The sequence below is a fragment of the Mustela putorius genome, unplaced genomic scaffold (genome assembly GCF_011764305.1).
Source record: "Mustela putorius furo isolate JIRA1106 unplaced genomic scaffold, ASM1176430v1.1 tig00000224_pilon_pilon_pilon, whole genome shotgun sequence".
NCBI lineage: Eukaryota > Metazoa > Chordata > Mammalia > Carnivora > Mustelidae > Mustela > Mustela putorius.
Genome location: NW_025421321.1, coordinates 15,788,673 through 15,801,486, shown reverse-complemented (window position 1 = coordinate 15,801,486; position 12,814 = coordinate 15,788,673). Strand labels below are relative to the sequence as shown.

The 12,814-nt window shown below is 50.1% G+C and overlaps 1 protein-coding gene across 3 annotated transcripts in view; it reads right to left on the bottom strand.

The window, feature by feature from the left end:
• The window catches only part of CNNM4 (cyclin and CBS domain divalent metal cation transport mediator 4), a 37,800-nt gene extending 25,259 nt beyond the window's left edge, over nt 1-12,541 (bottom strand). For all 3 annotated transcript variants that reach the window (XR_001179478.2, XM_013056320.2, XM_004753065.3), the window contains exon 1: nt 11,125-12,541. Coding sequence is in view for 2 of the 3 variants with exons in the window: in XM_013056320.2 (XP_012911774.2) it covers nt 11,125-12,526 (1,402 nt within the window). In the remaining variant the exon portion in view is untranslated. The remainder of the gene's footprint in view (nt 1-11,124) is intronic.
• Between the last annotated feature and the right edge of the window lie 273 nt (nt 12,542-12,814).

Sequence of the window (12,814 nt, the reverse complement as noted above, 5' to 3'; positions counted from 1 at the left end):
TGAGCTCAGGTCATGATCCTGGAGTCCCAGGATGGAGTCCCTCAGGGAGCTTCCTGCTCAGCAGGGGGTCTGCTGCTACCTCTGACATTCCCCCTTTCAGGCTCACTCTCATTCTCTCCCTCAAATAAATAAAATCTTTCAAAAAAAAAAAAAGTCATTAGGAAAAAAAAATTAGTCATTAGGAAAATGTATAATCAAATGACTGGCTAAAATGAAACAAACAAAGAGTTGACAATACCAGAGTTGTAAAGACAGGAGTATAACCAGGTAAGAGCAAAGAGCATTCTGGAAAACTGCCTCATCTGTGTCTATACTATAGGATATTCCCAAAGGAAAGGCCTACATAACATCACCAAAAGTCATGCAGGAGAGCACTTGCAGTGGCCTTATTTAAACAACTACAAATTGGAAACAACTGAAATGTCATCAACTTCCCAGTTTATTCCTACCATGAATAAAATCTAGCAACAAAAAGGAATGAACTCCAGCTACATACAACAATGGATGAAACACATAACCTTTGTGTCAAGCAGAAGGCATCAGACACAAAAGACACATACTGATGATTCACTTGTAAAAGTTCAGAAACGGAAAAAATTGACCCATGATGATTGGGGGTACAGGGTTAGTGACTGGGAGGGTTCCCTAAACAGTACACACCCTTCTACAATGTTGGTAATGTTCTATTTCCTGAGCTCAGTGACAGTTACACAGGGGTGTTCCTCTGTGAAAAACTATCAAATCGTACACTTATGATTTACCTACTTGCTTCAAAAGAAAGTTACCTCTAAAACAAATCCAGGTGGTTGCCAGAGGCAGGAGGTAAAACGGGGGAAGGTGGTCAGAAGGTACAAATTTCCAGTTATAATAAGATCAAGTAGTTCTGGATATGTAATGCCCAACATGGTGACTACAGTTGATAATATTATGTCCTATATATGAAAACTGCGGGGGAAGAAAAATAGATCTTAGAAGCGCCTGGCTGGGGCTCAGTTGGTTAAAGCAGCAGCCTTCAGCTCAGGTCATGATCCCAGAGTCCTGGGATCTACCTAGGCTCCTTGCTCAACAGGGAGTCTGCTTCTCTCCCTCCCCCTGCTGCGCCCCCTGCTTGGTTTTTCCCCTCTCTGTCAAATTAAATTAAATTTAATTAATTAATTAATTAATAACTTCCTTCTCATCACAGGAAAAAGAAACCTTGTATCTCTGTGTCGTGAGTGACGGATATAGTTAACTAGACTTACTGTGGCAAACATCTATGAAAATACAGAATCATTAAGCTGTACACCTTAAACAAGTTTCATGTTCTATGTCAACTATACCTCAACTTAAAAAAAAATATATCTAGAACTGACAATAAATCTTCCAGCCTGGAATTACTGGAATTTCCCAATCTTCTCATCTCATTTCTTTTTTTTTTTTTTTTTTTTTTTTTTTTTAAAGATTTTTTTTTTATTTATTTGTCAGAGACAGAGGGAGAGAGAGCGAGCGAGCACAGGCAGACAGAGAGGCAGGCAGAGGCAGAGGGAGAAGCAGGCTCTCTGCCGAGCAAGGAGCCTGATATGGGACTCGATCCCAGGACCCTGGGATCATGACCTGAGCCGAAGGCAGCTGCTTAACCAACTGAGCCACCCAGGTGTCCCTTCTCATCTCATTTCTTAATATCCACGTTCTTACTGAAAAGCGACACAGAGCAGGGTTAAGAGCTTGGCCTCTGGAGGAGAACAGCTGTGGCGGCCACTTAAGTCATCACACCTCTAGAAAAGATTCTTAGCCTCTTGAGCATCGGTTCCTATCTATAGCATTTGGCGGATTAATTAAGTATTCAATAAAGGTTAACCATTAATGAAGGCACTTCTTCCTTCATCTGCTCTCTGCTCTTACTCAGCCTTTTCCAGAGCTCTGGGTCTGGGGCATTTCTCGGGACACTGGGTCTCCTGGGGAATTTCTGCTCCCTTGGATTCCCCCTCTACCCTCTGCTGCTCTTCCATCTTAACCTCTTCTCTCCCTAACAGGGACACCGGGCGGGAGCAAAGAGGGAGTCCTGATATGAAACCACCCAAGGAGAAGTGCAAATGTGGCTCTACCCCTTGCCCTGCCTTCCCTGACCCTCTGATTCTGCTCCCCACTGTGAGAATGCAGATGTGTGGCCAATCAGGATGGCAGGCTTGTTTCTCGGATTTGCAGGAAACAAACAATTCAGGAAATGAGGGGAATCTCCTCAGTTTTAAGTTTCTCTGCCATACATTTTTTTGCTTCAGCTCTGGCTTCTGTTACCCTTAACATACACACTGGGACCCAGATAAGATGGTATCTGAATTGACAGGTAATTATCTAGTGGGCTCTTTTGACCTCAATGTCTTCATAATTCCCAGAAAGGAACCACACCTGGACAACGGGGCAGCCTGCTCCCGGAGCTGGTACATGAGAACCACTGCAGGCCACAGTGGTATCAGCGCCAACTGGGGCACGTATGGATACTAATAACAATAATTTTTTAAAAGGCTAACATTAAAAATAAAAAATTTAACATTTAAAAAAAATTTTAATTTAATTAAAAAAAAATGGCTAACATTTATTGTATGAGGACAATGGTGGTGCCAGGCACTGAGCTAAGCACTCTACATTGGCTTACCTCATGTAGTCCTCACCACAGCCCCCTGAGCTGGACAGTGTCATTAATGTGACTAGCCAAATCACCAACCAAAGAGAAATTTTTCAGAGACTTCGAGTCAGCAACTATTTTGAGCCTTTCGTGAAATAAACCCACTTGCATAAGCATTAGTCCAGTTTTTAAACTTACTCTTAGGGAAGCATGAAGAGAGCTGGACTAATTTTTAAGATTTTATGTATCTGTTTTAGAGAGAAAGAACACAAGCAGGACGGATAGGGGGAGAGAGTGAGAGAGAGAATCCCAAGCTGACTCCCCGCTAAGCAGACCCCAACCTGGGGCTCAATCCCACGGACCCTGAGATCATGACCGGAGCCAAAACCAAGAGTCCGACCCTAAGCCAAAGGCACCACCCAAGCAACCCCAGACTCATTTTAAAGCAGGAGTCCAGGGGACTGTGTGGGTGTGCGTACGTGTATATGGGTATGTATGCGAGGGCCTGCTTGCAGGGGTAGTGTGTGTGAATCTGCCCACCTGTGTGTGGGGGTGAAGTGTGTGTTTAAGCATGCCTGTGTGGGGGCGGGTGTGTATGCGTGTATGTGTGAGCCTGTCCTTGTGTGTATTTGGTGGGGGAAGGCATGAGTGTGTGTGGGAGTAAGCCTGCCTGAGCTGGGGGGAGCCTCCTTCCAACCAAAGCTCCTGGCTGCCTGCTGGCCAGAGACCAGGCGTTCCAGGGAGCCCAGGGAAACCAGTCTTTCAAGAACCCTGCCCAGGTCACAGTAAATCAGCCCTGCAGCATGGAAGCGACTCAGACTGTAACCTCTGGGGAATGCTCTAGCAACACCAAGTTTAACCCCCAGCAAAACAGGCCAGCGGCTAAAAATGAAACAAAACAAAATGAAACAAACAAACAAAAAACACCCAACAACAAAAAAACCAGGCTGGCGGCAGCACACCCCAACCCTCTGGGCTCGCCTTTTTATCAGCCACACAGTGCTACCCAGCCCTCCTCCTGGGGACACCCCAGAAGCCCAGGGATAGAAAGGGATTCTCATCTTATTCTGAAAGAACCAATCTAAACTGGGTTCCAAAAAGCAGGGCAGTGAAGACAATGGTTTCAATGTGAAAATACATATGAACAGCTACTTGGAAACTACACAGCTGTGAAATGAAAATGGTTTTGAGGGGCGCCTGGGTGGCTTAGTGGGTTAAAGCCTCTGCCTTCGGCTCAGGTCATGGTCTCAGGGTTCTGGGATCGAGCCCCGCATCGGGCTCTCTGCTCATCGGGGAGCCTGCTTCCCCCTCTCTCTCTGACTGCCTCTCTGCCTACCTGTGATCTCTGTCTGTCAAATAAATAAATAAAATCTTTAAAAAAAAAAAAAGAAAGAAAGAAAATGGTTTTGATCCTGCTATTTGTGACACAACTTTAAGAATCAATTTCTAAAAAAGTTACTGCAATAAATCAAAACATTAAAAATAGTTCTCTCCAGGGACGCCTGGGTGGCTCAGTTGGTTGGACGACTGCCTCCGGCTCAGGTCATGATCCCGGAGTCCCGGGATCGAGTCCCGCATCGGGCTCCCAGCTGCATGGGGAGTCTGCTTCTCCCTCTGACCTTCTCCTCGCTCATGCTCTCTCTCACTGTCTCTCTCTCAAATAAATAAATAAAATCTTTAAAAAAAAAAAAAAAATAGTTCTCTCCAGGTGACAGATTCATGGGTTGTTTTTGTTGTTGTTGTTTTTTTAAAGATTTTATTTATATATTTGACAGAGAGAGAGATCACAAGTAGGCAGAGAGGCAGGCAGAGAGAGAGGAGGAAGCAGGCTCCCTTCAGAGCAGAGAGCCCGATGCGGGGCTCGATCCCATGACCCTGAGATCATGACCTGAGCCGAAAGCAGAGGCTTTAACCCCTGAGCCACCCAGGCGCCCCTCATGGGTTGTTTTGTTTAGATTTGTGTGTTTTCTTAAAGGCCTGACGACGAGATATATCTCTTTCAAAATAACCACTAGTAAAAACAAAATCATGTAACAAATGGAAAAAGAATTGACTCAGGAGTCCAAACTCCAGTCTATGGAATGAACCAGGAGTCCTTTTGCAGCCACAAAGCCTTTTATGACAGGATGTCTTGAGACACACAAGCGTGACAAGGGGGTAACCTGAGGGACAGGACGGGCCAGCACCTTGTTGCAGGGCTGTGCCTGACAGCAGACAGAGGGGCTCAGAGGAGGAGAGGACAGGGCTGGATCAAATGCCAACTAGCTGTGCCCCCATCTACTTAGCCCAGGGCCATCTCAGGCACCCCTGGCGAATTCCGTTACTCTCACACCCACAGAAGCAGTCACACATGAGGAAGCAATTTTACCCAAAGCTGGTACCAACAACCATGAAGCTCATTTCTTATCCTGTGGTCTTGTCCAAGTTCTCCCATAAAAAGAGACACAGAAGTGGAAAAACTTCATGTCTACTCGCCCTTGAAGATCCAGCTGGAATGCCACCTCCTTTGGAGTGTCTTCCCTGACTTCTACTGACCAGAAAGGTGTCTGCTTTCCTGGAAGGCCCTGCCCCTTACCCACTTTTCCTGTGGGAAACAATCCTGTGTTTTTGTGTTTCTGTGCACTCAAGTATTTTCAAGGTTAACCATCTGTTCAGTACCTCCTATCCTGACCGGAGGTGTTTGGGAAAACTCTGGAGCTGGGCTTTCTAATTTCTAATTTCTAAAATACAAGACTTTTGAAAACTAGACACTAGTGTGATCTCGGTATGATCTAAGGTCTTCTATGGCCTTAGACACACGGCAGCAACTTCCGGGGTCACAAGGAAGAGTTTTTGGACGAGCTCTGTCAATAGAAGGCTGAGGAAACTGCTCTCGGTCCTAGCTCCTCTATGGAAGCTGGTCCACCACTGGCTGAGCTAGGGGGGGAAGAGGTGCATCATCCTATCCACGGTGGCCATGCTCCACGGCCATGAGCCCCTCACAAAGAGAAAGTTCCGAGGAGCCTGTCCAGCCTTCCGTCAGCTGCCCGGCTGGCACCCCTGCCTGAGCAGGCAGCTCCTGTCACTCACTCAGATACACTTGCCCCAGGGCCAGCTTCTCCAGCTCAGATCACCAGCTCAGCTGGAGCCTGTTTCCAGGTGGAGCTGTGGGAGGTCAGGTGTGAGGATGCCTTCACTCTCCACTCAAGGCTGCTGTGCTCTCCCAGCACCTTGGGACTTAACTGTCCCATCCCCACAGTCTGTGCTTGGCCCTCATCCTATCTGGCTTCCCCAGGAGGCTCCCCAAACCACGCCTGCTTGGGTCTTTTTCACCTCCCCGAGGAGCCCCTTTAACGGGGCTTCTACAACTCTTTGCTGGTGCTGCCAGCTTTCAAACCTTTAACCCTGCTCCTGGACTTACTCCCAAGCCCCTCATGGGGCTTTCGCCTGCACGGCTGCCTGGATGGACCACACCCTGGTGCTGCTCTGTGTGGTCCAGAAGGTGACACCCTAGACCCACTGAGTTCACCTCTGCGTTTTAAGAAAACATCTAGGCAATTCGGTTGTACGTTTAAATGGGAAACACTCTGATGAGCACAGAGGAGTCCAATCAAGGGTCACATCGCTATAATATACCACCATGATCCACGCCCCAACCCCCCAAACTGTCTCTGCTTCCTCCTCTCCCTGCTTCTGTTAAATGACATCATCAACCTGAATCCCTAGCTAGAAAGCTCAGATGTTCACAACTGCTTCCTGGCCCCAACTCTAGCATCTCCAAAATGAACACCGAGTCCTGACTTCAGAAGCATCTCATGGGTCTAGGCCTTCCTTGGCCCCACTGCACCTACCTGAATCAGGAACAATAAGCTTTGTTTACAAGGTCTGTCTCTCTGCTAGACTGCCAGTTCCTTCCACAGGGCTGTTCTAGTCCTCTCTGACTCCCAACAGTGAGCACGGTGTCTGACACACGGGCCTCAAAAAATTAGATGTCTGTTGCAACAAATGAATGAATAAGTAAACAGAGAAAAATAAGATACTTTAAGTGTGTCAGACAGTAGGAACCAAAAGTGAATGCAAAAATTATGCACTATTTTTTCTTGACTTGATAAAGTTGTTTCAGGAAGAAAGAAGAACGTGGGAGAAGTGTGATGTGGCACAGATGGAAATAAGGGAGGAGTTTTCAACGAAAATATTTCTAGCTTTTTCCTCTTAGATACATAAACACACTAACTTTCTACGAGGCCAGTAATAGGTCCAGTCACCTCATGGATCGGAGACCAAGCTGGGTGGAGTTTGAACCCAAGTCTTCACAGGGGGCTAGATGGTTATAAAGTAGGTGGGGAAAGATAAGATGACTACAGATGAGCTGAGGGCCTGAGAGGGGCAGGAATGTCATGGAGGGAGGTACAGCAGAAATCTGGAAGGTGGGCTTCATTGTGGGACTGGAGCTTCTGACTTCTACTTGGTTGAGTTTATTCTTTACTCTGCCTCCAGGGTCTGGGAGGGCATCTTTGGTAAAGGAAAAATGCAATTAGGCCCCGAGTAGCCCAGGGAGCCTCTGTTCTAAAATTTCAAGCTGTAGACAAGCCAACTACAAACACCCAGTGCTGCAAACAATTCTAGAAGTGTTAAGTCAAGGACCAAGGTCAAATGGTATGAGCCTCTCAGTGAGTGGCTTTACAGCTCCAGCCAACCAGATGGTCTAACTCCTAGGTCCTGTGGGGCCTAGCTCCGTGTCTTGCACAGAGAGTATGTATCCATAAATTCATGATAAATGCCTTGAGCTGGGAGACAAAGCAGCTAGGAAGCTGTAACCCTGCCTTTGTCTCCCAGGAACGGCTCAGGCCCATGCGGGCATGGACTCCCAGAGCCTGTCTCTAACTGTGTATGCAGTAGCAGCTTCATGACTCACTCAGGAGGGAAGCTCTGTATACGCCTGATGGTTAAAAACCACTTATTCACAGAAAATGAGGCACAAGAAAGGGGAACCATGCATCACACTCAAGACTCTAGACTCGGCTTCTCAGGAGCCATTAATACACATGTCGCTGTAGGAGCCCCTCCTGTCTTCCTGGGTGCAACTGGAAAGAGCAAGTCCCCTGAGTATCAGCTCCTCAAAATTCTAACACTATGGAATGGGGATAATTCTGTCCCAAACCTAACAGATCCCATGTTCATTCAGTGACCTTTTATTTGAGATTTCATCTTCCTATGGGCCAAGAACCATTCTAGGGGCCAGGGATACACCAGTAAACAATACAAGGAGCTCTGCTCTTTGGAACTTAATATTCCAACAGGCGGAGACAGACAATAAACAGCACAGCAAATCTGTAAATTATGGAGTTGTCAGAAAGTGAATTGTGGGGCGCCTGGATAGCTTGGTGGTTAGGCCTCTGCCTTCTACTCGGGTAATGATCCTGGGTTCTAGGATTTAGCCCCACATCAGGCTCTCTGCTTAGCAGGGAGCATGCTTCCTGCCCCACCCCCGCCTGCATCTCTGCCTACTTGTGATCTCTGTCAAATAAATAAATAAGATCTTTAAAAAAGAAAGAAAGAAAGAAAGAAAGTGATCTGTGCTATGAGAAAAAGAAAAATTAGCACAGGGTAGAGGAGACGAGGAAGGTCGGTGAGGATGGGAGGTTATAGTTTTAAATAGGGCACTGAGAAGGTGAGGCTGAAGCAGGCACAAGGGCGGGGAGAGGGTGAGGCTGACAACATCTGGGGAAAAACATTCCAGCCTTAAGGAACAGCCAGGGCAAAGGCCCTCAGGTGGGAGCGTCCCAGTTGTGTTCAAGAAACAGCAAGAAGGCCAGCAGAGCTCGCCAGGCATTCATTAGTTGTTCAACTTTCATTCATTCATTCATTCATTCATTCATTTAACACTCACTAAAGATCCACCTCTTTGCCAGGCCCTGAGTGGTGAAAACACTAATAGGTATGATCCCTACCCACGGCGGGCGGGTGGGGGGGGGGCTCGTCAAAGCGGAGGCGCAAGGAGATAAAATGACCTTAAAAGAAGATTACACCCTGAGCTGAAAGACTGGCAGAAGTCAGGGACCTTCCCCAACTTGCACAGTCCACTGAAGCATAGAAAGGACCCTCAGGGAGATGCTCAGCGACACCTGGCAAGCCCCCAGCTCTTGTTTCAACGCTACTGGCAATGCTAGCCCTGTTAACCTTACTCACTTCTTCTTCTTAGCTATGAAAAAAGCCTTCCAAACACCAGATCTGTAAAGAGAATCTTTTAAGATGCAGACATAAAGTGTCTGCCACTTCCAAGAGGGCCTCAGACTAAAATGGTAAATGCCAGATGGAAAGATCTGAGAGAACCATGCTGGGGGCAGCCCAGGGTGGCAATGAGTTAGGATGGAACCATAATGCCCCAGGGTGTGTCCATTAGGGGTGACCATCATATCACTCACATCTCAGCAGCTTCATGCTACACTGGGTAGGCTATGACTGCGTTTCCATGGAATTAGCAGCACCCCTCCAGGGCCAGGGTTAAGGCTCAAACCACCAGCCTCTGTTAAGGAGACTCCAGTGAACTAAAATTTACATCTGGAGAATTCCATTCATCAGAGCTCTGGCCTGAAAGATGCTAGCTCTGTTTTCCCAGCTTCCTGACGTGGTACTTCTTTTTACAAGATGAGTCCAAAGATGGCCCTGCCAAGATCCAGGAAGCTCCCACCTGAAAAGGGCTCAGCCCTACTGATTAGGGGCTAGGAAGCCTAGCCGAGCTAATCCATACTGGTTGGCTCCAGATCCAAGCTGAAAGATGCAAACGTGCTTGTTGGGTGTGTCACCAGCAACAGTCCCAAAGACTACAGAGGTGGTGAGCAGGAAGCTGCCCTGTTGAGTCCTAACCAGGTTCCTGACCCAGCAACAAGGGAGAAGTCCTCAGGGCCAAGAGGCTGCAGGGTGGGGATGGGGCACAGATCCTCACTGCTCTGCTCCAACAACTGCTACCTGGGAGAAACACATTCCTGGGCCTGCACCTGCAATGCTACCACCAGCATGGTGCCATCACCACCAGATGTCCATGGCCCTTCAGTCTGTCTGCAATGAGACCACCTTACCAGGCTATCTCCCACTTGGACTTCTGTTACTCGAGTCCTTCTTGGTTCTGATGCTCAGATTCACTCTGTCACTCTGAAAAAGGGAGGGTGCAAGTATCCCACTCCAGCCCTGACCTGAGCATCTTTTCAGTGCAAACCTGGCAAGGCCTGCTCCTACCTATCCCAGCCCAACCCATCACCACTGACCCATCCAGTTCCAGGCTCCCCCCTCCTGTCGTGAAATAATCGATTGACAAGCACCTGAAGCGTGCTCCCTGCTGGAATGCAGAAGTCGCTCCCAGCCCTGGGCTGGCAGGCTGCCTTAGCCGGCAGGAGCTCTCCCCATGAAGAAGGGAAGCAAAGGCCTGGATTTAAGATGTGCTCCCTTCACCCAACCCCCATTCCTTTATAAAGAGCTTCCCTTTCTGCCTCCTCACTCCTTTTGGCCTAGGAGGGTTTTACCCCATAATTGGCTTGTTTACTGCCACTGAGAACTTCTGAGTAGCAAAGGTGGGAGGAAAGTTTTGCTGGAAGTAAAGGAAAGGGGTGTGTGCCCTGAGCTTTGGGGCTGATGAGTAAAACTCCGAGTGCCTCTCTAACTACATGAGAACTAGCCAAGAACCCATGTGAGAAAAAAACACAAGGCACAGCAAGGCCAGCTGAGGATTTCCAGCCAACCACAGGAGGGAAGCTGATGTTTGGCGCCTGGGAAAAGACAGAGCAATAACCAAAACTTGATCTGCTTGCTTCTGCTGAATAGTCGAAAGCATTACTTGGCACTGTTCTGAGTGGGGAGCCAAACAGAGACCTCTCAACTCAGCTTCTGTGGGTTAGGAGATCCAGAAACATCACTCTTGCTCAAAACTTCCAATAGCTTCCAAGCAAATGCACCGCCCTGACTTCAGGCTCTTCCCCAAGGCCCCAGATGACTCAGCCTCTCCCCACTGACCACCGGGCAGCTCAACCAAGCTCCAATCCAGCTCAACAGGACCACCTGCTAGGCCCAAAGCACATCCTTTGCTCCTTGTGGGGATGCCCCTGCCTCGGGTACCAGGTGTCCCCACATCTTCAGGCTCTCCTTCAATGCTCCCTCCCCTGTGACGGTTTTCCCAGGGCCCCAGCCCCTTCCCCACGGTACCCCAATCAGATGTGCGGTCCCACACTCTAATCTCTGTGGCCTCTTTGAAGGCATTGGCCTTACTCCATGCTGCTTCAGTAGTTCCCTGAGGCCTTGCTCTATCCCTCCAAGTGCACAAGCCTGTCTCAGCTCTGATTCACCTGGCGCACACAGCACAGTACCTGGCAAGGCGGCAGATGCTTACGAACTGATCCCACTGCCCCAAATACCATCCACCTCAGAGGCACAGGAAGTGATGGGCAAAGGGACAGTCACACCAAAAACGTAAGGCCAGCTGACACAAAACAGGCAAGTAAATGACAGGCGTCCCAAAGCCAGCTAACGGGGAGAGCTCCATCCGGCCTTACCCTTCTTGAACTCCTCCAGCATGGCATCCAACTTGGTGTCGTGGAAGACAAAATGTACTGGGTGGTTATAGAAGCGGGTGATGGTCTTGAGGGGGGTGCAGTCATCGGGGTCCACGAAGGCCAAGTCTTTAACATAGAGGATATCGACGATATTGGATTGCTCGTCTTCAAACACAGGGATGCGGGTGTAGCCGCTCTCCATGATCTCCGACATGGTATTGAAGTCCAGGATGGCATCGCTGCGGATCATGAAGCAGTCTTGGAGCTGGGTCATGATATCCTCCACGGTTTTGGTCCGTAGCTCCAGGGCACCCTGGATCATGTTTAGCTCCTCTTTCACCAGATCATTATAGGGTTCCGTTACCTTCAACATCTCCATCAGCTTCTCCCGGTTGTAAACGGTGCGAATCTCCTGGCCCAAAACAAAATCCAGGAGCTTGCTGATGGGGAAACTGAGGGGGAAGGTGAGTAGCATAAAGAATTTGGTGAGGATGATAGTGTTGGCACCCACAGCCAGGCCATGGCGGGAGCACAAGGCCTGAGGAACGATCTCCCCAAAGATGACAATGCCAATGGTGGAGGAGGCCACCGCCATGAGCCCAGACCCAATGAGGTTGTCTAGAAGGATGGTGAGGGAGGTGTTGACCAGCACGTTTCCCAGAAGCAGAGAGCAGAGTAAGTAGTTGCCCTTGCGCCGGATGGGCTCGATCTTGCGGGCATAGCGCCTCTCCTTCTCGGTGCCACAGTTCTGCACGATACGCAGCTCCATGGGGTCCAGGGCCATAAGCCCCAGGTTGAGGCCAGAAAACATGCCCGACAGCACCAGCAGCACCGTAATGAGGAGGATGTGCAGCCAGAGGGGTAGGAACCTCCCAGCCTCCTCCACCATGAAGAGCAGCGAATCCTTATCGGTCCACCTCTGCCAGGGCCCATTGACCCCGGCCCGGGTACACAATGCATACAACTTCATGTTCTCGCTCCTCCGGAGAAACTTAGTGAGCACCACCAGCATCCCGGACGTGTTCCCGCGGCTCACGTTGACCAGCTGCTGAACGACCAGGTCCTTGGTGAGCTCGGGACAGTTGGTGGAGTTCTGGATCGCCTCGAGGTTGTCCACCTCGGTGAAGGAGATCAGGTTGCTGGAGAGGGAGCCCAGCCTCTGGCCGTACAGCCTCAGGTTCACCGTGCTGCCCTCGGACACGAAGATGATGCCCTCCGGGTTCATCCCACACGATTTGTTGCAGCTCGCCAGTCTCATGCCCAGGATAGCGCCCCACTGGGGGTCGCCCTGGCCCCGGGCCCCCCGCGCCCACATCAGCACCAGCAGCAGCAGCGCGGCCAGGAGGAGGCGCCCTCGGGCCGGCCCGCCGCCCGGGCGCCCGCCCCCGCCCACCGGCGCCATGTTGCTCCGGCTCCGCCGCCGCCGCTCCCCCGCGCCCCGCCGCGCGGCCGGGCTCCCGCCGCCGCTCCTGCCGCCTCGCCGCCGCCGAGCCAACTGCCCGGGCCGCCGGCCTGACGTCAGGTCAGCGCCCCTCCCGCTCCGCCCCGTCGACCCACGCCCCTCATTTGCATGGAAGACCCCGCCCCCGGGCGCGCGCCTCCAGTGCCCGCCCTTAAGGGGGTCCCGATCTTAAGGTGGAGCGGCGCCCGAACGGGGGAGCCGAGAGGGCGGACGTTCGCCCCGCCCTTC